The 27,886-nt window shown below is 40.3% G+C and overlaps 3 protein-coding genes and 1 long non-coding RNA gene across 5 annotated transcripts in view; 3 read left to right on the top strand and 1 right to left on the bottom strand.

Moving 5' to 3' along the window:
* hoxc10a (homeobox C10a) overlaps positions 1 to 15,739 on the top strand; it is a 48,805-nt gene extending 33,066 nt beyond the window's left edge. The window contains exon 3 of the mRNA XM_015967918.3: positions 15,698 to 15,739. The gene's annotated coding sequence lies outside the window, so the exon portion shown is untranslated. The remainder of the gene's footprint in view (positions 1 to 15,697) is intronic.
* hoxc4a (homeobox C4a) lies at positions 4,169 to 11,521 on the top strand. Of its 2 annotated transcripts, XM_054745930.2 has the most exons (3): positions 4,169 to 6,899; positions 7,394 to 7,490; positions 7,578 to 11,521. In XM_054745930.2, the coding sequence occupies exons 1-3, from the start codon at positions 6,464 to 6,466 to the stop codon at positions 7,753 to 7,755; spliced, it is 711 nt and encodes a 236-aa protein (XP_054601905.1). In that variant the 5' UTR covers positions 4,169 to 6,463; the 3' UTR covers positions 7,756 to 11,521. The 2 variants fall into 2 exon arrangements, with proteins under 2 accessions (XP_054601905.1, XP_015823407.1); XM_015967921.3 differs by having other exon boundaries at positions 4,174 to 6,899; positions 7,394 to 11,521.
* On the bottom strand, positions 13,304 to 15,699 carry LOC129164761 (uncharacterized). Its single transcript, XR_008564276.2, has 2 exons — positions 15,477 to 15,699; positions 13,304 to 13,726 (listed from the first exon to the last, which is right to left on the bottom strand). It is a non-coding gene; the product is annotated as an uncharacterized lncRNA (long non-coding RNA).
* Positions 15,740 to 15,854: 115 nt separating the features above from the next.
* On the top strand, positions 15,855 to 18,946 carry LOC107390920 (homeobox protein Hox-D4). The gene is made up of 2 exons (XM_015967927.3): positions 15,855 to 16,323; positions 17,903 to 18,946. The coding sequence occupies exons 1-2, from the start codon at positions 16,011 to 16,013 to the stop codon at positions 18,424 to 18,426; spliced, it is 837 nt and encodes a 278-aa protein (XP_015823413.3). The 5' UTR covers positions 15,855 to 16,010; the 3' UTR covers positions 18,427 to 18,946.
* Positions 18,947 to 27,886: the final 8,940 nt, after the last annotated feature.

Raw genomic sequence — 27,886 nt, 5'->3', positions numbered from 1 at the left:
TAATGCTCAGATTTTGCACAAATTTGCACCAGTTTGCTTCATTATATATATAAATATATATTTAAATACATTGTTTAAGGGCATACATGCATGTTTACTGCACCAGAAATCCACAAAATTAAAGACGTCATGTTCCGTTTACTGCGTGTTTGTGCATTTTATTCCCAGAGGAGCGTTTGGGTATTCTGAAAATATCTGAACCACATACCTCTAGTTTGTCAGTGCAGGGAAGGAAACGTTTGATGGAAACGAGAGTAAGGTGAAGATGAAAACTAAACCAGAAGTATCAAAAATCATCTGACACACACACCGACGCACACACATACACTCACACACATGCACGCACGCGTGCGCACACACGGATATTTTGCACAATTTTGTTTTTTAAAACTTTATTACAGTGAAAGGTCGAATATTTTGCAAAGTAACACAAAAGATTATTCCTTTTGGTGAGAGTTACGCAACAAGGGCTTTAGAAACTAAAATTTAAATGTTTCCTCTCATTGTTTTTGCGCCTTGACACAGCGGTGATGTTTGCGCTCATGAACTGGCTGGCGTCACTGTTGTTTCAGGGTCACATTCTGACCATGCAGACTTGTATATCAAGTACTGTAAAAACAGTCTGAGGGAGCTGGAGACGCGGGAGTGGCAGGCTATTTTAAGCGTGTGCACGTTGAAATTTTTGTTTCAACATGACCAGTCTATTTGTATTTTACTGAATTTAATATATATGCAGATTTTACTGATATGGAGGAGAATCGTGATTTAATCACGTGTTTATTTTATATTATTTTGAATCATGTAACATTAGTTTAATCATTTTTGGATTGGTTTGGATGATATGTGCATTTATTATTAGTATCCAGCGCAGTTTATAATTAATTAAGAAAAAGAAGATTATTTTTACTTGGCACACTGGATTACGCACGTCTTTTTTGGTGAGCAGCTCAGACTAAGTTATGTGGTTCTGTACACTTTTTAATGCATTTTTTAAAATGTATTTATGCATTTTTCTAATATTGTGATGTAAAACCTGCGCGGTTTTGCTTTCATGTGTACAGGATCAATCATGCACGCTCAATAGGGGGCACTGTGTAACGCGCTCCTGAGTGAGTGATTCACTGTTCACTGTGGGTGCAACAAATATCCACTACAGCGCTTTAATTGCTGCCAAAGGTTTTTGCGCACCACCTTTAATCACATATTTGTAATTCAGAAAATAGAAAACATAAATAATATCACATTATGAATTAATTTATTACATTTGGGTTTAAATATAAATGAATTCAACAAACGGTTTAATTTATGGAGGCGAATTTCAGATACAGAGGTGCAGAGTGCAACGGCAATGAGTCAATATGGCTCTGAGGTTGATAAAAAAGGATTTAATCTAGACTTTAATCTGAGTTTTGCAAACATAATCTGGCTCAAAGTTGTGAAAATCCCATTTGATAAAAGTGAAACGGTAAACATCCGTTTTCACTGCCACGTTCTGGCCTGTTGTGTGCCTTTCTGTGACCTGTGGAGCTGACACTGCCATCCTTCAATCCGCAGAGGTCATTTCCGGGTGAGCACAGACTTCCCTTCGTCTGAGCTTCAGTTAGAACTCAGCTACAGCGCACTGGGACACGGGAGCCTTTTATTTATAATCTCAAGAAAAAGTTTTAGTATTTTTTTTTCCTTTCTGGCTGATCATAATTTAGTGTTGCTGAAGTTCGGGGATTTCTATTCATAGCACCGATTTTTTTCTCCCTTCCCAAGGAAATACCAAATTATTTATAAATGTAGTTTTTATGGTCTGAAAACCATCCGTCCTGAATTCAGTCCGCTGTCCCAGTTTTACAAGAGCCGACACGCGTCAAAGCTGTTAGGACGACCCCAGATAAAATAAATTATTACAGGCTGAACGATCTTTTTAAAGAAATTAAAACGTAAAGTCATTTTATTCATCCCCCCCCCCCCTTCTTTGGAGAAATATGTGATGCTTTTGAAAATTTTGAAAAACAATTTAACACTATAAATTACAAATGTTTTCAATTATTTATTCCATCGTTTTATTGTGGATTTTAAAGGGCGCAAAAGATTAAAATAACTTTTATGTGCACTTTTCCATGATTGTTTATTATAAGACATAACTTCCCTTGAGGAATTAGTAAATCTTTGTTTGGATTCGTTTTTATTTTCTAATAGACGGCAACGTTTTAAAGAAAAGTCAGATTTTGATCTAAAAGATCTTTGGTTTTGTTTGAGACACTTCTTCAGGCCAAATGCGGATTTATCAGTGACTCATCGGCCCCAAACCATCTGACTTGAGTCTAAATAAAACCTTGCTTACAGATTTTACTTTATACTTTAATTTAATTTAAAAATATCCTATTAGATTTAGATTTAGATCAAATGCATAGCTGGGGGTTCTATGGCAAACGTCATTATATTAATGAATAGCCAGAGAAATAAAAGGGTTGCTTTGCTGTTTATCTAATGACCCACAGCATTAAGACCAACCAGCGGGTTGTAGGGAAATCCACCACAAATCCCCTGGCTACTGCTTTTAAAAGAGTATTCATACCCAACTGGTCTCCAGTCTGTCTGCTTTTCATTAAAACTTTTTATTTGGACCGGACCATGCAGCACAACCTTATTACACCTGGGGAGAGTAAACGTGTAAAGGCTATTACGTTAAGGGTTTGATTAAAAGTGCATCTTAACCGCTTCCATCATCAGGGAGCAGATTTGCTGCACGCAATGGACACAAACACCAACACACAGCCTCTGAGTTGTTTTACGCATATGTATTCAGATGAATTTTGTTTGTAATGTAAGTGTGTGAACATGATTGTACAACTGTTGTTTTGAACTGAAATTGGGGTGAGAAGGGGATGTGGGGTGTGGAAGAGAACTTAACAATTTCTCAAATGAACAAATGAAACATCAAATTAGTCTGCCTCAGGCTCTCATTTTTTGTACTTTTACATTATAACTAGTTATTGAACTAGGTGCATGATCTGAAAGCCATTTGTGGGCAGAAAGAATTCATTGCTGTCACTCCATCAATAATCCTTGGCAGTGAACTATTGGAACCAGTCAAACGCAAGGGGTGAAACGCGGGTCAGGCTGTCTAACTAATATTAAAATGCGTTCGCCTGAGCACATGGCGTGTGTGTGTGTGTGTGTGTGTGTGTGTGTGTGTATGTGTGTGTGTGTGTGTGTGTGTGTGTGTTGGCTGGCTACACAACAAACATCATAGATTTAAATGCAACACGAGAACCAAAAACTTCCGTTTTTATCATTTTATTGTTCTTATTTCTTTCTTTTGCTCTAATGTCCATTTTTATTTCCTTTCTTACGTGTTTTTAGAGCGATTCTATCAAATATTTATCACAGGACGAATAGGCATGGTGGAATATGTAGATGAAGCTTTTCCCCTGTCAGTGTTTAAAATCCCATGTGCATCTGCACTGTAATCAATTCCATTGATTCACAATCTGAGCATGTTTGCTGTTTTTAATAACCTCGAAGCAGGTCACATGTCCAATATTGCATTTTTCATCCGAGGCTTTTCTCATTAGCTTCCAGAGTGTCAGGAAGAAAGGTTACCGAGCGGTCAGTATGGTAATGGCGAGCAGAAGAAATGGTTGGGAACAATAGAAACTTATTTTTCATCTGTGCTGTCACGCCGTCCTTTTGTATCTGCTCCGTGTTTGTGGCTGAATATTCATATAGGAGCGACCTCAAAGGCAAAGGCAGAATGCTGAGAAGAAAACACTGTGTGTGTGTGTGTGTATGTGTGTGTGTGTGTGTGTGTGTGTGTGTGTGTGTGTGTGTGTCTGTCTGTGTGTGTGTGTGTGTGTGTGTGTGTGTGTGTGTGTGTGTGTGTGTGTGTGTGTGCGTGTGCGTGTGTGTGTGTGTGTGTGTGTGTGTGTGTGTGTGCGTGTGCGTGTGTGCACAAGTGTGTGTGCGTTGATATATTTAGGGAAAATATTTACCCGCAGAACAAACATGCAGCTATTTGTTTATGTCCTCGTCTCGCTTTTACGCACGCGCTTTGGAGCGTTTCTGCTCTACTGCAGCCATGAAATTTGTTATGCACTGATGTCAGATGTGATAACCTGCTTGCCTCCATGTTTTCCCCCGGACAGATCAACCTCTGCAGCGTCAGTAGTTGTCTATATGTACCCTGTAGAACCGAATTTGCGTGCAGTAACAACAATCGCAAATACGTCTCTACAGGAATACATGGGCAACTGAAATACCACGCCAATGGATTGTTCTGCATCTGCTCTTCTTTCTCCTCCCTCCTTTCTGCCTTTGCATGAACAAGCATCAGGATACACCCAGGCAGTAGCAGTGCAATAACACGGTCACAGTGTATTCATAATCCACGCTGCCGTGGATTGTGTGGGTTTAGGCCACAGAGAGCGGAGCCATGTGCGCAGAGTGCGGCTACTACTGTGTCAGAGCCTGTAAAACACGTTAGAAACCAGGGGTCATTTAAAAGTGACTGATTTACGGCTTTTATTGCTCTATAAAACGCCTCTAACATCCTCTGTAGGGGTAATAGAAATGTCGTGAGCATTCTTTACAAACAGTACAGCCAGAAATATGATATGCACTTTCATATCGTTTTAAACTTATTATGTAATTATGGCTTTGGAAATAGATCCCCTGGCTTGTGTGGTTCTGCTGACCAAAACACTGACTCATATCCCACTTCAGTACAAATGTAAAACTTTATTATTATTATTATTATTATTATTATTATTATTATTATTATTGAATCAGATTAGGAGAGAATACCTTTGAGATAATAATGGGAAGCCATAGCCCATGACAGGTTTACACAGCCAGGCAGCATCAGTTTACAGGGTCAGGATTAGCCTTAACATCTGAAGGCTGCTTCCCTAACAGGCAGCTGCGATGAAATATCACCAAGTAGTTCCAAATATTTAGATGCTTCAAATAGCTGTTTCCGAGTGTTTACTTACATGTCACACGATCATCTGGTGTTATCTTAAGGCATTTTCTGTATTTTTCATCAATACATTATCTCTATTTAACACCACACACGAAAATATTTAACTGTGTAGTGGTCTATTGAGCTCACATCATTTTACATTTGAATGTAGGAAAAGAGTCTGTTTAGTGTTTAGAAATAGGAGAAATGTGTGTTTTAGGTTGAGTTGGACATCATAATCTGGGAAAAGAATAAATCTGGTCAATAAAAAAAATAGAATGTTCATTAATGCAACTTTTTGCCCTAAACTGTGATTTTTATCATTAACTGGTTAAGTCAGCAATTCCGTTCCTCCCTATTATTCACAATATTAGTTTTGGACTCTTGGTAAAAAGACACGATTGGTTGTATTGAGACAGATTTATTTATTTATTTATTTATTTATTTATTTATTTATTTATTTATTTATTTATTTCAATAGTGCTGCAGAAATACAGTATTCAATGATTTTGTATTTAACAAATGCAGACACTTTTCTGTTAAGGAGTCATGTTTTCAAAAGCAGAAGTGAGTTTACATGATGTTTATACTTGTGTGTTTCATGTGTGCTTTAAAGCCCAACTGCTCAGTGATTAGCATTTTATTTCCCTTTCTTATGTATCAAGTTGTTGACTGTAGATCTGAGCATTCAAAACATCATTTGATGAAGCAACGTGATGTAAATACATTTGACTTCTGACTAAATTAGAATTTTAAACACACATAGTTTTAAGTAAGAGCCTTAATAGAAGATGTGAGATCATTTAAACTCCTTGCAGCTAAATTGGCACATTTAGCCTGTCCACCTTAAATGATTAAACCTATTTTGAAAATCTAGTCACACCTTTCAGCCACCTCACCTGTCCAGTGACTCTATAGAACCTCTTCCAGTTAAATATCATGTGACTAAAGAGGGGAACTCTGCAAGCAGCTCTAATTCCTACCGGATTGTGATCTTTTTCCCAGCTGAAGCAACGTTGATAAAGACTCTGCATTCATTAATTTGCAGATAACCTTTGCAGAAGGTGTGCAAACCAACAAAATGATTGTTTCTCTTTTGTTGTGCTTTATCCTTGGCGAACCATTGTCCCTTTGAATAATTGGGAGCTGCACATTTTGCCTGTTTTATTTTTTCCTTGGTCAGCAGCTACTAGTTTTGTCCCCAAGATCAATTGCCTTGGTAACAAAACCAGAAAGGGGGAGAAAGGAGAAGAGGGGGGAAGGTAAGGGAGAAGGAGGGAGAGAGAGACCTAAGCGGAGAGGAGGAGAGAGAGAGCTTTGTGCCCACAATGGCGACTGTAGGTATGCTAAATACCTCTGGTTCCGTATCCGGGAACTACCTCTTCCTCTGCTATTGGGCTACTGGGTCACGTGGTTAAAGTAACTTTACAGGGCTGCTCGCAAGTAGGAGGGCTTTATGGAGCAGAAAAACGACAAAGCTAGAAAAATTATTTTCCACTCCAGAAATTAATGATCATGAGCTCGTATTTGATGGAGTCTAACTACATTGATCCGAAATTTCCTCCGTGCGAGGAATATTCGCAAAATAACTACATCCCAGAGCATAGTCCAGAATATTACAGCCGCGCAAGGGACTCTGGCTACCAGCATCACCACCAGGAGTTATATCCTCCGCGGGCGAGCTACCAAGACCGCCAGTTTAACTGTGCAAGCATCCCTGAACCCGACACGCCAAGGGGACATGGAATACCCCATTCTGCGCACCTGCTGACAGGAAAAGGGCAGCCTGCATCATGTGAAACCCCACAGTTGTCCATGTCCCCCGCCACCCCACCGGCTGCAACCTCCGCCTGCAACCAAGCTACCCCGGAGCATCCAAACAGCACAGCCTCCTCCAAACAGCCTGTGGTGTACCCATGGATGAAGAAAATTCACGTCAGCACTGGTAGGCAACTTGTGTGTTTATGTTCCCTGCACTCCTCCCGCTCCTCTCTTCCTCTGCCTTCCTTTATCAGCCCCTCTGACTCCCATCTCGTTGCCAGCCCTGCTCCGATAGCAGGGAAGCCTTTGAAATGGCACAATTGAGGCGGATTTACGACTCGGCATTGGTAATTACACCCACCATAAATTTTATAGCCGGTATACTCAGGGCAGCCGTATCACCATGTGGCTTCTGCTGTTATGTATTGCGCGATAGAGAGAGGGGGAGAAATGAATAAGGAAAAAAAACTGAGCTTTGTGATCTGGCATTAATAATTTAAATCATGGTTGGATGTGAGTGTCCTCTCATTACGCTAAGAAGTTCTTAACTTCCCATTTGAATTCCTCCAAACATTCATGTCCAATAAATCTTTTTTAGCCATATCTCAGTTGAGGCCATTCTTGTTTACCCCTCCTTTCCTCCCTTTCTCTCCACTTCTCCCCTTTCTTTTCCCCCAGTGAACTCTGGTTATAATGGGACGGAGCCAAAGCGGTCTAGGACAGCCTACACCCGGCAGCAAGTCTTAGAATTGGAGAAGGAATTCCACTATAACCGGTATTTAACCCGGCGGAGGCGCATCGAGATCGCACACACCCTGGTTCTCTCCGAGCGACAGATTAAAATCTGGTTTCAAAACCGCAGGATGAAATGGAAAAAGGATCACAGGCTCCCGAACACAAAAGTGAGATCCTCCTCGTCCTCCTCTGGGTCCAACACAAGCTCAGCAGCCGGCGGAGTCGCCGCTGCCTCGGCCACTAACACTGGGACCCCCGACGAACTCACCGGAGCACAGCACGGAGAGGATATTACCAGGTTATAAAACAAGAGGAAAACAACAGGATCCGGGATCTGGGCTAGAGGAACTGGTTATTTATAGAACAATTATATATTTTGTTTTCGTAGCCATCTTGTGCGGTTTTCCTTTAAGTCCAAAGTTATATAAAATGCATGTTATATAGCATGGATTACTGCAGACACCGATGGATTATTCTTACGTGACACAGGGTTTTATTTATTTGAACTTCACTTATCATGATGTTTTTTTATTAAAATGTTTTGAATGAAGGAGGAAAAGTAGAAAAAAAATGTACATTTTATCCAAAATGTTATTGTGGGCCATCGTTTTTACCCTGCTGCCCATGGTAAAAAAATGCACAATCTATTTATTTCAAACAACACTGGAAGGAGATCGTTAAGATAATAATAATTATTTTGGTATGGAAGAAAAAAAGAGAAAAAAAAAGCTTGAACACCATTGATTCTGAGCAATTGTGTTTAGGATGACAACAATGTGTGGATTACCTCGTGTATTTCAGAAACAGGAATTTTGATCTGCTGTTTAGTTCTTTTTTGTGGTGTTGATGTTGTGTTTAGACCGTTGAAAACCAGATTATTGTGACATGCAATAAACGGAGTTTTAGTGTACTTGTGCTAATCATATTGGTCAATAAAACGGTGAATGTCTACTAGTTTTACACACGTATGCTGGAAGTTTATTTTAGGCGAGAGGATGTTTACTTTGTTGTTATTTTTATTCTTTTCTCATGAGGGAGGGTCCTGAAGCTGTACAGATTTGTTATTATCAGATGGAAACAAGAATTAGTGTGTTTTCACTTTGAATCCTGCAGCTTCTTCTTTATTATTATGCATCCTTAAGTGTGTGTGTGTGTGTGTGTGTGTGTGTGTGTGTGTGTGTGTATGTGTGTGTGTGTGTGTGTGATCTAATGGACTGAATTTGTTTCCCCTAAAAAGAAAATATGAAAGAGAAGTAGTTTTCGCAGCAACCTCATCAGTCTGAGGGGCATTCAATTAACGCAGAGACAAGCCATGAGGTCCTCCAGTCCACACTGCACTGCTCTCTTGGGCTCTTTGCCTCTCTTCATCCTGACTTCAACACAAAGATGCATGCTATTAATTTAGACAAACTTCTGTAATGTGTTAGAGGTGATAGATTCTTGTAAAATATTCATTTTGTAGTTGCCCTGCTTTTTCTATGCTCCACTCGTGCCATGTGGCTGGGTTTTCACATGTGAAATAAATGAAAATATTAATATTAATAATAAAATAGCCCCATAGTATTTTGTGATTTTGGTTCAGGGTGGTGATGATAATCACCTCATTGTTGTGATCTGGTCATGAGGAGGTGGATTTTCTTCTTTCTGATTGGGCAGTTTGCTAGCACACAGAAATCCTGCGCTTTAAAAAAAATGGCGCTAAGCAGGTGTGTGCGTAACGTCATGGGCGCCTTAAATCTGGCAGGAGGACCAACACACACCAGGACTGTTTGCAGCTGTAAACCTGCTGGACTGATTCACACAATCACCATTCAAGCTCCGTCTTCAACTGAGATGTTTGGCGAATTCTTTCTCTCTTTCTTTTTGAAATTTTGGACAAATGAAGTTTAAACGTGACTCAAACCCAAAGACGCGCAAGTATTTGATAGATTATTGAAACCGTGACATGAATGGCTCTTATAAAATACCTTGCGTAGTGGGAGGCAGAACAACACAAAGGGGAGAGGGATTCTCCATCATCAATCTTGCAGAGCTTTGTGTTATGTTCTGGAAAACAGCTTCGGATTTTGATAACATCAAGTATTCTGTTCCAGGCCACATTCCTTCCCCACTCGTGCTCGAGTGTGAGATTATTGAATTCAGCTGGACCTTAAAAGTGGACCGATTCAACAGCACCACAGATGTTCAGACCTGCTTTCTGGTGGAAGGTGTTTGTGTGTGTGTGAGAGAGAGAGAAAGAGAGAGAGAGAAGGGGGGGGGGTTGCTTTTGGAAAGCCACTAGAATGGTGAGACGCGGTGCTGAAAAATGAATCCAGAATCCTTTATGTTGGTGGACAGATTGGAGAAATTAATGTGCTCGCCACAGTTGCAGCATCCCTCCAGCCCCTTTCTAGGTCCTGTCGCCTCCATGTCGCGAGGCTCAAAAGGTGCCTCATTGAAGTTTGAGAGAGGGGGGATACAGGGAGAAGCTCGAGTTCACATCGAGGACACATTTTCTGTCCCATTAGGCTCGTTTCAGTCTGGATGGCCGACCTCTCCCACCCTGTGACCTGACTCCTTCTCTATGTGTGTACCTTCTGTGTGCGCCTTCGCAGGCCCCCCTTGGCCTCGGCTTTCTTTGTGGATTTTTCTGGGTTGTCCCTTTAGAGGGGCCTGCGGCGGGGCATCACTGACTGTGTCGTTCCTTTTGTTAAGCAGGGTGACATCGGACAGCTAGCCTCTCTGCAGACCTTCCAAAACTTCTTCAACTGGAGCATTTTTCAGTCTCCTCAGTCATTACGCGCGGTAATTAAACGTGCATTGTATATTTGCACATTTTTCCCCATAGCAGCTATATCAAACACATTACCAGCATTCATGAACGCTGACTGTAGATAGCGAGTTATTTTATCTTAAAATTAGAAGGGAATGAATGAATATCCCAGTGATGAGTTGCTGTCTCTGAGGTATCTTTTAAAAGTGCGTTATAAATAGTTTCACATTGCTTAGGCTGTTCCCAGGTCTGCTCCTACCTTTTAAAAGTGACCTTCCAATTATAGATGTTTGTGACAGAACTGGGACACCTGAGATTAGTTCATGGACAAGACCTTCAATTTAGATGACTCAAAAACCTTTCTATAAATCCAAACCCAAATAATGAGCTTTATTGAAACTTTAGTTTTGAGACTCGTGGCATTCCCCATGAAGACCTCCACACCCTTTTCGGGTTTTAAGCTTACTATTGTTGCAGGTTTAGATGCAATAAAAGGTTTAATGTTTTACTTTCTGGGCACGTCCTTTCACATTTCTTTAGCAAAAATCCCAGCCATGCCTTCCTAGATAAGCAACTGACAGTGAAAATAAAACTATGTGTCATTTGTGATGGTTATGCGTCCTCCTTCATGTTTGGGAGGCAACAGGTGAAGCTCAAGTTACAACTTGACTGCACTCCCTGTTTAAGCTCCTGTAAAGAAATATTTGTGTAAAAAAAGTTCTCAAGATTTATAGAAATATATTAATTGAATTTAATTCGAATAAGAACAAAATGTGAGGTTTATTGTTATAAATTACATCTAAATGTTGCAACAATGTGCAGCTTTTTCATGTTTAGGCTTTAATAAGGGTAAACATGATATGTGATGTTTATCTGTTTATTTATTTGATTTAATGGAGTTGTAGCATTTAAATACCTGCATGATCAACAGTAAAATCATTTATTATGTCAAAAGCATTCATTAAACTTAAAAAATAAACGTTAACGTTTAAAATTAAAACATATGTGAACATCAGGAGCGCTGATTGGTTGTTGACAAACCAGCTAAATCTGGTGAGTCTGAAGTTTGTTCCTGCAGCTCTGACTGGTTTGCCTTTGGAGACGTGATTTTCTGCTCACTTTGCACCGCTGCGGACTCTGTGTGATTTATGGAGCACCTCTGGCGAGGTCTCTCAAATAAAAACTTTACGCACGGGGCCGTGAAGTGTTTAAAGAAGCACAAAACAGCGACGATCGGCTGCTCTGGCGGTCACCTGAAGTTATTACCTGCGTTTGTCGTCAGCTCGAGCGGCTCCGTGTGTTTGTCCATTCGTCACCAGGTGAGTGGCTCCTTGGAGCACTTTAGATTGTGATGAAAGGTCGGCACATTGTTGTGTGTTTAAACTGCTGCAGCCGCTTGCAGCTGCGTAAAAGTCTGAGAGTTGAAACAGGGGTCACCTTTGACCGCGGTGGGTGTGTCACGTCACCAATCGGTAAATATCAGTTCTGTCCTGAGAAGCAAAACGCGCGCGCTCGTGAAGCTGGATTAATTTACATAAAAGTAGATTTTGAAACCCCCATCAGGAAAGTTGATTTAGTGGCAGCGCTGGCAAACATTTCAAGCAGCAAGATGTCAAAAGTAGGCTGCACCACTCCGCCGCTGCAGCCTTCACCTCTCTTAGGGGGGGTGATGGCCTGAATGAACTGAAAAGTGTACTTCATGTCATCATAACGCATCACTGAGAAATATTTAATTAGCCTATTTGCTGCATCGTTGAGGGCCCTAGAAATTAAAGTCATTTCCTGCGTTGAAGGTGTCACCAGAGACCCAGACACTTACTGCGCTGAATTATGGTTATGTCATTCACTTTCATCAGCAGAGGTGATCTGAATATGCGATCCTGAGACTATAGATTCTCAATTATGTATAGGTTAAGTGATTTGATTTATTCTCAGATGGGCCAGCAACCAGCTGCATCTCTGTTCCAGAGATGTGCGCTTTGGGGATGCAGTTTAAACACATTCGATGCAACAGACGATGTACTGGTAAATAAGCACTCTTCTGAATGTTATAGGCAGACACTATTAATTGAAATAAGTAGACACAATTTAATGTCACATTTACAGATTATGCCAGAGAGAGGCTCCGAACTGCAGATGTGGATCCGAGTATTTAGCCCCTCTGAAGTGACCCAAAGTGACCCTATAAAAATATTTATTTCTAATCAGAAAAAGCACGTTTTGTGTGCATCTCCACAGCCAAAATTGAACTAATACATTTAATTTAGCTTTTTGATAAATATTAAGACTTTTTTACAATATTTAATTCACTTTCTGAGCAGTTTTCTCCTGAAATGGTCACTGGAGCTGGTGCCTGTCACAGAAATCATTTATTACAGCTACTGATGCATTGTGGGTAAAGCTCTGTAGCAGAGTTAGCAGAAATGGCTCGGATGTTTAGATAAATGTGATTCCAGTGATACATTTTGGCTTAGTCCCTGCAACTTTCTGAAATAAACACCAGTTTCCATTAACTATAAATCTAACATTTGCATTATGAGCTATATTTCTGCAAAAAAGAAAAATAATATTGCATACAATTTTAAACAAGCAACGCATTCAGTATTAAATAAAATAATAATGTTAAAGTGCTGCAAGTGCTGTAATGCCTTATTTATCTCTAACTGGACAGTCAATTTTTCTAAATTTTCAAAATATGACAGAAACATAGAATACTATTTAGTTGAGTCCTTTAATTTCTGTCTTTCTCCAAACAGAATATTTTAAAAAATAGTCACATTTGGATATAAACTATAAACTTCATGTCTTCCTATCTTAATTTTAAATCTTAAATGTGTGGCTTTACATGAATAACATTCAGCAGAAATAATAGTAAAATGTTGCAGACCTTTGTCAGAACAGGTCATTCTGTCTGTTATTAGCTTGTTTTGACTTGTTATTTGAGCTGCTTTCGAGGATGACACTTTGCCCTGAACAACTCCCCTGCAGCTGAAGCGGTATAAATGACACAAACGCGTGATTTGCGCTGAAATGACATCTGAACTGAAGCGCTTTTCTATCTTTAGCACAAAAAAGCAAAAATAAACCTCAGGAGACTAAACTTCAATGTTAATTTTTTTATTTTTTCCATGCAGACCCCAAAGTTGTTTGTTTGCTCCGAGCTGCATTATTTATGTTAAGCCCGCATTCTGATTTACAGTTAGCGCAAATTAATCCTCCATGTTAATGCAGAAACACGCAAGTCACAAGATGTTTAGGAAACAAACAGTGTGCGTCTTCTCCTCACTTATGAAGTGCAGTCTGCAAACTCTGCTCCTTTCATTTCACTCTGCATTGTTTACAGCAATATAGGACAGCGGGCCCATAAATCTTCCCCCTGCGCTGCCAAGACAGCGCCATTTGTATGCACCATTTTAACCGACAGCATCCTCTGCCCATTAACGTCTTCTCCCCGGCTCTCTTTCAGCCTCCTCTTATCTGCACAGCTCCGTCCCCTGGACAAACATCAACTGATCCGTGCAGCTCTGCAAAGAAGGAAAAAAATGACGTTTGTGTTTTATTAGGTGCAAACAATTTTGCATAAATGCATGTTTTCTTTGCGTTGTAAATAATACTGGGAATAAAAACGTCGGGTTCTCCTGTGCGCAGACGTTCCCTCTCCATTTTCTAACGGCGTTCTCCTCCTCTGCGCGTTATTGCTATGAAAAATAAAAGTTTATCGACAATTTCCTCGGTTGTTTGTGTCAGCAGGCGAGTGAGAGCGCAGAAGGTAAGGAGGAATTGTAAAAGGGTTGACACCCAGAGCGACCGGCATGCTTTTGTGTGAGAGAGAAAAATGATTTATTGCCGCTGAGGCGGTTCAAACAGAGTTCACGGAGAATTGTGGTGGAGGCGCGGAGGAGCTAAATTATGGTCTTGCTGAGCTAGTATATCACAGATTCTATCTCCAGACTCGGAGTGTGTGTTCAAGGGTGCGAGGCAAGGAAAACAGGGTGGATTTAATTACTTTCGCCTCATTCAGGTACACAAATAATAATAATAATAATAATAATAATAATAATGTATTATTTTAAAATAATATGTTTAATTGTACTATATTTTAGGAGACAATTAGTGGCTTCTGCAGGTAAATAACATGTTCTAGTTCATGAGTAAGTCTTTAAAGGTGAGCCATTGTGTTCTTAAGATGACCTAAAATTGTGGGTAAATTTATTTAAGGATAAACCCTCTGGAGTCGTAACTTAATGCACTCTGCAGGTCCAGGTAAAACCTCAGTGATGGTGGCAGCATGGGGTGAGAGGAGGAAGGCTCTTCTCCTCAGCCCTGAGTGCATAATCCATCACTTGTGAGACATCTAAAGAGGGTTTTCTGGACAGCTTTGTTGCACTGAAACACCACAAGGAACTTGGGCTATATATGTGAAGCTTGATTCAACAAAGATTGATACTCGCTCATCATATGCGAGAACTCTCTGGAAAAGGTGACACTTTGTTTTATATGCATTATTTTGCATATGTTTGTTGGAATTAACCCAATTTAGGGTTTTTTTCTCTTATTTTCTTATTGCAGAACTTATTGAGGCCGCAGTTAATGGAGCTTTTAATGCTAATTATTTCTCGCTGCAGCAAAATTTATTATTGTTTTAAAAAGAAATTAAATTCCAGATTTGATTCTTGCAGCTTCCTATGCTGGTTGTTTTTGTCGAGTCCCTTGTGTGCTGAAAACAGATGCGGGTTCACTTGTCTTTCTTTTGTCCCTTCAGCCATGCAACAAAAAGGAGGACATCAAAAATGCCCACTATGTTGCTTCCCTCAAGTACCAACCGATAGTGCAAAGTGAAGCCTGATTAATGCAAATGAGTTTCTCTATAGAAAAGAAAAATCTTTAATGATTGCCTCCTTTGTCTTTGGGCAGCAATGACTGTCAAGCCTTTGTTTGGCCACTCCCATTGAATCCTAATAAGCTGCACTTGGACAGTTAGGAGCATATGTTATTAAAAGCAAAGCGCCACTTTATTTACATTTTTGAAGTTTAATTTTCTGCTGTGTGGGAAAAACAAACAATATTTTCGTTTTAGAGGCTAAATAGTCTATGGATTCACTGGGAGGAAATAAAGCACAGAAGGAGGCTTTGGTTTTCATTTAGTGAATGCAGCACGTAAGGCAAATTATTTGATTAAGATTCATACACACAGATTGAAATAAATCACATTTTCGCTTGTTGTTTTCGTATTTAGCAGCAGGAACTCGACGCGCTGGTTTGGATGAAACCTACCACAGAACAGCTCAGCTGCAAAACGCGGCTCCTTCGATTCTTCTCCTGATTTGCAATAATAACAGAAACCGGATTATTAAACGGTCCGCATGCACACGTGTAATCTTTGTTAGTCTCCCCCTCCTCCCCCCGATTCCCTGGGTTTAAGCCACCTCGCTCTCTTTAAAAACTCACGCTCCTTTTCACGTTCCCCTCATACGATTCTCTTCTAAAATCCCCAGATAAAAGAAGCCAGGCTGCTCACAGAAATGTCTGAAGAAAAACCGCACAAGCCTCTTCGGGCGCACCAACTTACCAGAGGATTTTACTTTGCAACTCCAGAGCGCTGCCATTGGCTGATGGACACCACGTGACCACGGCACCCTTCTGGTAAATATTATTCAAGTGTTCCACGTGGTTTACTCCAAAACGCTGTGTCTTGCGCGTGCCTTTTTCATTCATGTTAATGTGATCTGAAATTAGACGGATCCGATCCGTAGTGCTGTCGGGGGACTCCTGGTTTTATTTGAGACGGTTTGATGAGCCGGGTCCATCATGGACCCCCAACAGTCTGCTGCCCTCCCGTTGCAGCTGCATGATACGAGTTCTGGACAAGTGCCAAACCTGAGCAGTGAAAGTGGAGGAGGAGGAGGCCAGGGTGCGTTAGAACTGCAGAACGTGACCTCTACCGTTTCTTTCAGCTCCAGGTTGGACCCACGTGAAGTTTCTGGGAGCCCACCGGAGCCCGTGGTTCGGTGCCAGGCAATGGGCAAGCTGGACATCAAGAACAGAGGCTGCAGCCTTGCCATCTGCCACTCAGGCGTCACGTTTCCCTGGATGAGAGCTCGGAACACCTCTGAACAATCTGGTAATTCAATTTCTTAATCTGTCTCTTTGTAACAAGATGTGTTACCTTTTCCCCATCTGACTGTGTCACTGTGAGCTGTTTCAAAAGTAAGAGGAAACTTCACTAAAAAGCTGCAGCAGCAGGGAGAAAATGATCACATGACTGCTGAACATTCACCTCTTTAATGTCCACATTAAGAAAAAAAATGCAGAAAATGTAAATTTATACATGTTTGAAGAAGCAAGGTTTGATTTCATGTAACTGTGATGACGTCATTAATAAAGTCATAACAATGTGAGGTCATAATATGTTACGTTTTGTTGACACCGTCCCAGATATTTTAGTCGTTTTCTTTATTTAACAACAGAAGCTTATACAACAATATTGTAGACACTAAAACAGGTTGACATGTTGTGGTTGGCCTGATCATCAAACGCTTCCATGACGAAACACATAATAAAATCTTTTAGTCAGAAGTCAGAAAATATTTCACCAAAAATGACTAAAACAAACAGACGTGTATCTCAGTTTGGTTTGCAGTGATTGTCAAAGTTTTCAGTAATCATTCAAAACAATGCTTGTTTACTAAAAATATTAAGCTCATATTCTTATCTGGAAAAAAAAACTGAACAAACATCCAACGTTGTTCTGAGCTGGGGTCACTCATAAACACCTGAGCAAAGATCTGCAGGGCTCTTTTTTTGGCAGAATAAACAAATAAATACCAAATAAAAACTAATGTGAGATTATTTTACATATATTTACTTATTGTTTCACACCTTGGGCTCTAGACCTACGTTTGATTTTTAAATAATAATTTTCCGTTCTTCAGATGATCTCATAAAATCAAAATTAAACAGAAAAACGATTTTGATTGCAAATTTGAAATATAACTGATGTAAATGTTTAAAAAACAGCAAAATATAATATGAGTTGGAGTTGTTTATCAAAATTTTATTTAGCTTTTTCATCAGTTATTATCTAATCAGGATCGCAAGTTGTTGGTATTTTGTTTACCACCAAAAAAAAGTGTGCTGGCACAAAATATAAACAAAATGTTTCCATACCCAAACGGATAACAAAGAAGCTGTTTGTCCTGTTAAACAGGCTGCTTTTCCTCTAATGTACTCACTATAAGTGTTATTAAGCCCATTAACCCCTCTGCATTGCATTGTTATCAACAGGGCTTCAGTAATGCTCATATACATGCCAAACTGAATCCCTGATGGCGGTTATTTTGGTGCTCCCTAGGTACCTTTTAAGTGACTGAGATGGGGATTTGACAGGTCTGCTTCCGTGCGGAGCTCTGATTAATGTGGCCTGTCAGGCAGCCGTAGTGGCGTCAGATGTTTTCCCCAGACTGCGTCTTCGGCAGGGAACTTTCCCTGAACACATGACACACTTGACAGCCAGTCTTGTGAGGAGTCTCGAACATGACTGAATAAGAACTGAGGGCTCCACTTGGTCTCAGTTTGATTAGCGAAGGATTACCATGGGCCTCGCCGGCGTCATCCTGAAGGCTGTACATTTGCAGATGGAGATGTTTGATGTGTGGCCCTTCCTTTTAACATCTCATCTTGTGCTTACCTCCATTCTTCAGTCGGCGGCGCTGTGGCAGTCGGCCAGCCAGGCAGAGGGGTGAGGAGGGAGAGAACAGCTTTCACCAACAACCAGCTGCTGGAGCTGGAGAAGGAGTTCCACTTCAGTCCTTATCTGCGACGTCACCGGAGGCTGGAGATGGCAGCTGGGCTGCAGCTCACCGATCGCCAGGTCAAGATCTGGTTCCAAAACCGAAGGATGAGGCATAAGAGGGAACAAAAGTATGGCAAAGAGACAGGTTTGTCCCAGGGTTCTCTGTCCATTCACAGTTCCTGTGTGGATCACCTCAGGCTCCAAGCTGGATATGCTGCCAGAATGTCCTCCTCCCCTGTCTCAGAACTGCTCTCCATGGACTGCACCTTGTCCTCTCTGTTTGGCTCTTTTGGTGATGGCAGCGCTCACTGTCTTCACTCTGCAGACCTTTCCCATTTAAAGTGCATGCTTCCATCTGCTGCAAATGGTCCGCCGTCCTCCTGTGCAGACATGGATGGTCATCAGCATGCCAGCTTTCCAAACTGGCCCTGAGGCCTAATAAAGGCGATCCCCTCTGTGCTCCTAAAAAACCTCAATCATATCTCCACTTACTTATAAAAGACTGGGGGATCAGCATCCCAGGAATCCAATCCACTTAGCAAATCCTTCCATCCTTCATGATACATTTTAATTAAACAAAATGAGCACATTCTAATAAAAGGAAAGCAGCAGTGATAGCATGTGTTTAGTTCTTTTAGACCGCTGGTGCTCATAAAATTCATGAAACACTGAAACATTTCCTTTTTCTATAATTCTATGGGTGTGTTTATGATATTTAGTGGTGATGAAGACTTTCTTAACCTGTATCATAAATAGTACGGTATTTGTGCGAAACGAACAAAAAACTGTTCATGTTAAAATCTTCAAGGTTTCATCCTGCCTTTTATACTCTGGTTGATTCATTGTAACGTTGTAAACTGTACATGCTTAATAAAAGTGTTTGTGTGAACTGCAATCATGTGCAGCGTTTAACCTTAATTTTGTATTGCTCATTAAAAGAATGTTCTCACGAGCAGTGTTTAATGGTTATGCTTTCTTGGAATGGATCCCAAAAGGAGAAACAAGAAGGGATTGCATGTTGAAATTAAAGGCTGCTTTAGATTCATTGAAAAGTTAAGTGTTTGTGTATTCAAGTTGCACAATCCCGCCTCTCCCGTTCCTCTGCCTCTGAGATCCCCACCATTAATCACTCAGACAAGCCGGTTTTTCCAGCATTCCAACCACAAGCTCAGAACCCACTGGGCACCATGACAAGATCTCTTGCCTCCTCCTTTCCAGCTCTTTTTTTCTACGGTTAAATTGTGCTGCAAGTTGGGTCTGGCCTCCGTCTCAGGGGGCACGTTAGACGTGGAAGCCTTCCCAACATGCCGCAGGGCCACATGGGACCCATGCTGCTCTGTGGCCAAAGACAACATATTAGAATAAAGGGTAACATGAAGTTGTTTACATCCACTGAGCTTTTATTGAATGTAGATTCTTAAACACGAGCCTCGTCATCAGAGGGTTGTTTTCCTGTCAAAATGGTACATTTCACCGAGGCCGTCTAGGACAGAAGTGGGTCAAACATGCTCCAGGGTTTCCACAGTTTTGCACACCGAGGATAAAGCGCTGCATGATGGAGGGGCTCAGCCTTCTTTTACACTTCCTAATGCGAGTGTTAGGATAAATATTGTAAACAGAACTACACACACATTTTGGGCATGCTGACAGTTTTATATCATTGGCCTTACTGTGAATGAGCTGTCTCAGAGGGCCACTGACAGCTCTGAAACGGAGAGCGGTAAAAAGCTGATCCCCCCTCGGTGCTTCTAATGGCTTCCTATACTCCTGATTCATTATCAGTCACCGGATCAGCTGTCATTTGGTAAATATGTGATGCCGGCTTCAGCAGGTTTCAGGAGGTGTTGGGGGAGCCATTCTGTAGAGACGCTTCATATGTGAACATTTTAGAATCAAGTCAAAGCGTAGACCTCATCTGTATCAGAAAAGGGAGGAGGGGTGGCTGAGAGGAAGGCAGAGCAGACGGAGCTGGATTCCTGAGATTCTTGGAGATGTTTGGTGATTTATGATTCCGAATGGAGCAGAGGCTCTAAAAGAGCGTTACTTCTGTTTCTTGAAGCGCTCTCCACCCAGACATGAGCCAGGAGGATCCACACGCTGGAGAGCAGTAATTCTGTTGGTGGGGTCAAGGGGGGTCCCCAGGGGTCAAGGAAAACCTCCACTCAAGGGCCTCACTGGGGGTGGGGGTGGGGGGTGGGGGGTGTGGGTGTTCTACGTCCAGCTCAGCATTAGGTTAGCCGGTCGTTCTCACATTAGGCCGGTTCTAGTTAGCATCTAAAGTCAATAGTTAGCTCTCATTCCTTTAGCTGCTTAGCTTCACATCTGTCACAAGGGACCATCCGCTACAGCCAAGCATCCCTGAATGTTGCAGCAAAGGATAAACATTTTTAAATCATAGCAGATTTCCATGGGAAGACATTTGGTCATGAACAAATCTAAATAACGTTTTTAAGTTATTTTGTTTTAGATATTTGTTCTTTCTGTCCTTAAAAACGATGTCCCCTTAAGAGATGCATGAACTACAAGACACTATCACCAGGAAAAGGTGATTTGATCCACTCAACTGTAGGATCATACAATAAGGAATAACACTTAAACCAAATATAAAAGTTTTGTATCAGTGAGAAATTTGACTTTTGTTTGAAAGAATAACTTAAGATGTTTCTCTTTACTCTTCATCTGCAGTGTTTTTATTTTCTGCAACGTAGCAGGCAACCATTTAAAGTTCACTGAAAACCCATGCATTTTTAATGATTATTTCTGATTATAATCCGTCACTCTGAGTTTTTCATAACAGTCGAACATGAAACTAGCCACCTAAACCTGTCTCCTGCATTAGCAGGGGAAGGCTGTTTTTGGTTTAAAGTCTGGGAAACAGCAAAGGGCCTCTCAGTTTGCAGAAGCTTACCATTAGCGTTAGCAACTTAATGACACAGCAGTATTATTTGTGGAGATAAAACATCAACATTGCAAGTCAGTGGTAGAGTTGCATTGCTGTTATCCAATCCGGGGTGAGATGTCCAAATATCAGGAAATAAGACTCCAAAATCTGCCATCTGAACTTCTCAACTTAGGGTGTGTCTCAATGTCAAGGCGCCTGGCCTTGCGAGATGATGTCTTGCGAGGCCAGGTGCCTTGCTTACGAGGACACTGTCCTTCCATGGTCAAAGAAAATGGTTAAATGGAACAGACTTGCATCACGTGACCGTGGCTTCCACAGCGGTCACGCAACGTCACGTGACCCGGGAGACAACATTGTATTTTCAATATAAATATATAACGAGCCTTTTACTTTTTAAATAGTGTAAATGTTTATTAAATTAAAAATATAAGTGAGTTACTAGCCACTAGCCACCAAAGCTGCAACTACTAAGCAACAAAGCAACATTTGATAACTTCTTTGGATCTAAAAAAAACATTTTAAATTAGTTGACTTACTTTTAAACTTGAAATTTGCCCCCGAAGTAGCTGCCGGCTTCTGATCTGCCGTCCTTTTGAAAATACCGCGGTGTATTCTGGGAAATTTTTGACCAAGGCTAGGCTACAAGACACCTCCCACGTATCCTTGCTCAGCTAGCTAAACGGCTAACAAATGGAGAACACAAGCCTCGATAGAACACTGGAATACGTCTTCTCGGCTACCGATGACGTATCTCCTAGGCAACTGGGGCGGGGCCAAGACATCAAGGCAACTGGCCTCGCAAGACATCGCCTCGCAAGGCAAGGCGCCTTGACATTGAGAAACACCTCCTTAGTTTCTAGAAATTGTGCACCGGTGTATTTTTTCCCTGAGAACGAGTTGCAAAGCATTCATTCCTACTAGAAACCACTGCAGATGTTTGATTAAACAAATAAACCACTCCTCTAATATCACGTGTACATAAAACTGATTAATCCACTTTATAGATATTATGAAAAAGGTGGTAGGGATCAGGAATGTGAACACGGAAACCGAGGAGTAAATTATAAAAAAAACACCAAAAATGTTGTTAGGAAAAGTAAAGGCTGGCAGAGGAGCTAAAACCCTGCTGGATCACAAGAGACAATGCCAAGAACCAAAATAATCAGGATGTGACAAGAGACTGATGAAACTGAGGGCTGTGTTTATTGACGCCTACAGAGTGAAGGCAGCTGGACTAATTAACTAATGGAAAACAGGTGAGTGGATGAGAAGAAGATGCAAAAGAGTCAAGGAGACGCATGACAGGATAAAAAGAACTGAAAGCAAAAGAAAACATGAATGAAACAATTCATTTAATTTGATAAATTAATTCAAATAAGCAGTCATTAAATTTGCACCACAAAGATGTTCAGGATGAAGCTGAAACTTATTCATGAAAAAAGTCATAAAGTCACACAGACAATAGTAAATACACACAATTCCATTAATCAATAGGAATCCAAAATTGGACTCCTTAAACTGGAACATATCTGTCCGTCACATTAGCCTTGACTGGGTATCGATGAGCCTCGTGACTTAAATCAGTCACATCCGAATAAAAACAAAATCTCTGACTACAGCTTCAAAGTTTACTGCTTACAACATCAAACACGATTTACATTGTCTTTAAAAGCTTTGAAAAGTTCTGGATCTCATGAAAAGATTATTAAAAAAAACATTTGGATTTCCTTAATGAACACTTGTGATGGTCATTAAATCTCAGAGGGAACAAAGAGAAACTCTTTTTGAGACATAATCAAATGAAGAATGACGTACTTTTGGAACAAAGCTCTGAAACACTTGAGACACACGTTCCAGTGCTTCCACGAAGTTCTGACTCTAAAAAGCAAAAGCAACCATTTAAACAAAGATACCCTCGTTAAATTCAAAAATGGTTTGTTTTGAATTTCTATGTTCTCCACCAGTCAATCATAAATCCTTAATGACTTGAAATTACGTCCCCCCCCCCCCCCTTATGTTTTTCTTCTTTTTCTCATGAGCAGTGATACGAATAACACAAAACACTTGATGGATGCAATTAATCAAAAGACGTCACACAGCTGTTCTCCAGTCAACCGTTCTTTGTTTTTGAGTTTTTTGTAGAAAACCTAAAACAGAAGTTTCTGAAGAATTTTTTTAGACCGAACCTCTCGATCTGTTTTACAATGACGTTAGGAACCTTTGTGTTTTGTGTTTATTTTAATAAACAAATGTACTTCATGTTAGGGAAAACCTTGTGAATTACAAGTGAAACACAACACATTAGATGGTTTTTGGCAGGGGCGGTTCTAAGGTGGGTCCAATGTGGGCCAAGGCCACCCTGAGGTCTTTGAAACACTGGTCGCCCCCCCCCCCCCCCCCCAGCTGAGATTAGGACCTATTTATAAATGTTTCTGAAGCTTAAACAAAGGTTTTTTTATACAAACACCTTCATGTTGTCACTTCTATAGATACTAAGATATTTTTACAAAATAGATAAATGTTGAAACTCTCACAGTTGTAATTAGACACAAAATTTAGGCATGTTTGTAATATTTTTTTTAAAGAAATTCAAAATTTGAACTTGTGCGTCAGATCATCAAAATGATTGCCAAATTTGTGGTCCAAACATATATAAAAGTTTATTTACAGCAGAACTGTAAACAAACTGAGGACTGTCGAGTATAACTTACTTAAAGCATCATTTGAATATCTGTTTTTTCAAACCAGACATTTAAAACTCCATCTTTGTCATCAGCTATTTGACTTGGATGAAGAATCGTCCCACATGTGATCCTCTTTGGTTACATCTTTGCCCTGAAGTTTCCTTCTGTGCCTCCAGGAAGCTCTGCTCCTTTTAATGACCTCTTAACCTTCTCATTCTGCTTCCTTCCACTGCTGTAACCATGGCCTACCCTCTCCTCCTGCTTGTTGCTCAACAAGATAGCTAAGTACCAATTTCCTGTGTCACCTTTATGGGTTTTATTTATTTGTCTGCTCCTTCACATGGAACAGAATCTGAGCATCACTCAGCTAGATGGATTATAACTCAGCTGCTACGACTCATCAGTCTTGGAAATTTGACTTCCTGAGTCTCATACAACTGTTACTGCCATATTACGGCCCGACATTAGCAAGATCAATGACATCTTAAATGCCTCCCAGTTAAGGATGATCGGTGACAATATAAAGGTAAGTTGGTGATGAAAGTGTCTTTAGCTGTGGCGAGTGGTGTGTGTGTGTGTGTGTGTGTGTGTGTGTGTGTGTGTGTGTGTGTGTGTGTGTGTGTGTGTGTGTGTGTGTGTGTGTGTGTGTGTGTGTGTGTGTGTGTGTGTGTGTGCGTGTGCGTGTGCGTGTGTGTGTGTGTGTGTGTGTGTGTGTGTGTGTGTGTGTGTGTGTGGGAGGGGGAATTGAAATCTGCCTCTGAAGAACTCGGCTCAAATGAATGAACTTGTAAGCAACAACAGTTGCCCTGCTAAATGTCACATGTTGACCGTTATCGAACGCTCCAGGATTACTCAACTCCCAATGGCTTCATCACTCGGGATCTAATCAATGTGCACTTTCCTTTGGATTGTGTGTTGGGAACAAGAAAACACTCTGTAATCCAGGATGCCTCTAGCATGCAAATACTACAGTCTCTTGTCACATCCTGATTATTTGGGTGCAAAAAAAAAATACAATTTTAAATTCTAACATTTGCTTGAATTTCCTTGGGAATGGTCAGAATACCCTTAACTTTCTATATGGTTGTTGAACTTACTTCTGTAGGATACTTGCAAACCTGATATTTTTTAAACAGTGTTTTTTACATGCTGGGTAAATTAATTGATCAAAATCATAAAAAATTACAGTAATATTAACTGTTTTTTTTAGATTGCCAGAATCTCTGCTGAGGATTTACTCCGTGGGCTTCTGTTCTCCACGTTTTATTGTAAACTGAGGTAATATGCTGCATGCACTCAGATGCATTAAGTAAACCAGTTGGTTGAGATTACAGCAACATAATCTAATAAAACAACCCTTCTTCATGATGTATTCTTTTAGGCCTTAAGTGTTCATTTATTGTCCTTTCATATCAAAGCTTCTATTCAAAAACCTTTCAGAATAATACTATTAAGAGCTGCACAAGTGATAGCTTTCAAAATAAAAGCTGATCCAACATCTTTCTGGAACAGTTTCAGAGTAAGTGAATGTATAAGCTTTATTAAGGAAGGATTTATTGCTCTGTTAGATTAGGCTACATTAGTTCTCTCTTTGTGTCTAATAAACTGGCGTTTTAGAACACGTTTGCTCACACAGAAAATATTATTTAAAATGCAAAATGTGAAATTTGTGTCTTTTAAGGTGTAATAATTCAGCTTTCTAGTCCCACAAATGTTGCGCCCTCTTCATCTTGGACGAGTTAAGGCTTAAACCTGTTTTACATATTGGGTTTGGATAAAGAAAAATAATATTTGTGGAAATAAACATTTGATGGGTTTTGTAAATGATGTTATTATTGTTATTTATGAACGACGGGGATATTACAAACTTAAACAGTAGGTGCTGCATAAACACCAATTTTTTATGCATTTATAATCTTAACTGAAATTCTAGAGATAATTTGTTCTTTGGCTAAGTTTTTTCCATTAAACAGAAGCTGAGCTGCAGAGTATTAACTTTAATTTCGATATTAGTGTTAACAGTAGTTTGCAAAAGGACTTGTTAATTTTAGATGAAATTATGATGAAACTGTGAAGTTCATGAAACAATATATCTCAATTTAAATATGCATCACACTGTGTGTTGCAGGAAAAACTTGCAGCTTCCAAAATTGTAGTCAGCTAATGTTTGGTGCGGTAAATGCAACTTGATTTTTTTTTTATCTTAAGAGGATCTCTTTTAAACCTCAGTTTAGGTTTGGTGATTTATTATTTCGGTGTCATTTTTTCCTATCAGCTATTTGTCATCAGCCGTGATTAGTATGCACAGTAGACTGCTGATCTGCATTGTGAACAAGCAGGGGATGTTTAAGCAAGAAAAATAATATTAAAAAGCAACTTCTCTTTCCCTGCAGCTAAAACCAAGCTGTATGGGGGGGATATTACAAAGTGAGCTGCAGTGATGAACATTTCCTCCTGTTTCATGTTTAACCCTGCTCATTTCCCACAGTAAGAACTCCGGAAACACACAAGTGTGCACAGCAGCTTGGGGGGAAGATGACTGATGGCTTGTTGTCATGATGTTTGGGATTCTGCAGACTGCAAGCCTCTCAGCTCGCTGAAGCTGTGCAGAACTACAAACACATACAGGCTATTGTTAGCAGAAGGTACTGCTTCCTTTTCACCCTGTTGAGCCTGTGTACTCTGCTGTTGTCTGTAATGTCCCTGGCCATTTGCAGATTGGATTTGTGACGACGGCTCATGCTCTGAAACAGATTTCATATCATTCGACAATGAGTCAAAGACAATTATTAGAATGTTCATGCTGTGAGTGGATTAATCTGTTTGTTTCTTTCATTTTCTCCGTGGATCGCATGTGTGGGCTGCACCAAGCTCAACCTTTTGTTTTACATCAATTTGTCAAAGAAAATGTCAATATTTGAAAAAAAGCTGACATGGCCCATCAATCACACCCTTCAATCAGTCAATGTGCTTCTCTCCTGTCTTCTCTGACCCTATCTCTTCATTTCACTGTGCCTCTTTGTCCCTCTGCTTTATTACAGCTCCATCACAATGTCTGATGAGCCTTCGCTCCATAAACCTGCATTATCCGCTGTCATCCTCCCCTCTTTGGAACGACATCAGCAGCAGTTACCTGTCTGGCAGGTGTCTGTCATCAGTGGTCATGCTGAAGCTTGTGAGGGTCACACATCGAGGTTGGACAAGGCCTGACCAGAATGGGGGTGGGGGGTGGGGGGGTCTTGTGTCAACAACAGAATGAAGGGTCAAATCAAGCTGGAGAGGCAATCTATGCTGATCCCAGGACCTTGACTTCCTATTGACACACATCAGAGCATGGAGGCAAAACAAATTAGCATCTGTCAATATTTGGTCCCTCCTGCAGCATCCTGACACAGCCACCCAGAGCTGCCGTGTTTACCCTCTACTTGCTGTCAGAGCAACCAAAAACACCACAATCCACATGAGAGATGACTCTGGGAGTCCAAACAAGAAGTTTCATGGTACTGATATTAGATTGGTTCAGAGAGTCTCCAGTTTATTTAATTGTTTTTGTAGACAAACAATGAAATTTTCATTTAGGGAATCTACGTCATCAGTGATGTTCATATGTTTGTTTAATCTATAAAGCATTTTAAATTAACATACTTAGAAATTTACAATTTTTATATGTAAACTAGAATTTGTCCAATTAAATTTTTTTATTTATTTTAGACAAAAAAAAGATATGTTTAACTTAATTTATGTACTTTTAAAAACATCTTTCAAACATCCAAGCAAGTGCACAAACAGGCCTTTTGATAAAATAAAACATCATCATCATCATCATCATCATTATTATTATTATTATTATTATTATTATTATTATTATTGTTGTTGTTGTTATTATTCTTATTCTTATTCTTATTATTATTATTTGGGGACTAAAATTTAAGGGACAGTAATATCTTATGAGCAAGTACCTTCAACAAAACATCTGTTGAAAAATCCCTTTGCTCACTAAAGGGTTAAATCAGGCTACTGCATTTTTTTATTCATTTGCAAGTAGAAAAAATAAAAACGGGATTGCTAACACCTGTTTTTTATTCCCCCTTCTTTCTGCAGCCTCCTCTTCCCCCTCCTCACTCTGCTGAAAGCCATTACAGAAATACAATTTCTAATACCTCCGCACAGGTCTTCGATCGACTGCAAACAAATTTATATTCAGGCGGTAAACAGAAAGCTGCAGAGATTTATTTATTGAGTGTGGAGGAGAGAAACAAGCTAGCGCGTGAACCCTGAGTAACCTCCGAGCTGACATGAAGATGGA

Source organism: Nothobranchius furzeri, chromosome 15 (genome assembly GCF_043380555.1).
Source record: "Nothobranchius furzeri strain GRZ-AD chromosome 15, NfurGRZ-RIMD1, whole genome shotgun sequence".
NCBI lineage: Eukaryota > Metazoa > Chordata > Actinopteri > Cyprinodontiformes > Nothobranchiidae > Nothobranchius > Nothobranchius furzeri.
Note: the sequence above shows the minus strand (reverse complement) of the source record. Positions and strands in the feature narration are given on the sequence as shown.

Bases quoted from the DNA above. Each gene is read 5' to 3' on its own strand.
- LOC107390920 (XM_015967927.3), top strand. From the start codon at position 16,011: ATGGACCCCCAACAGTCTGCTGCCCTCCCGTTGCAGCTGCATGATACG. The intron at 16,324-17,902 runs GTAATTCAATTT...TCCATTCTTCAG, and splicing joins GAACACCTCTGAACAATCTG to TCGGCGGCGCTGTGGCAGTC.
- hoxc4a (XM_015967921.3), top strand. From the start codon at position 6,464: ATGATCATGAGCTCGTATTTGATGGAGTCTAACTACATTGATCCGAAA. The intron at 6,900-7,393 runs GTAGGCAACTTG...CTTTTCCCCCAG, and splicing joins GAAAATTCACGTCAGCACTG to TGAACTCTGGTTATAATGGG.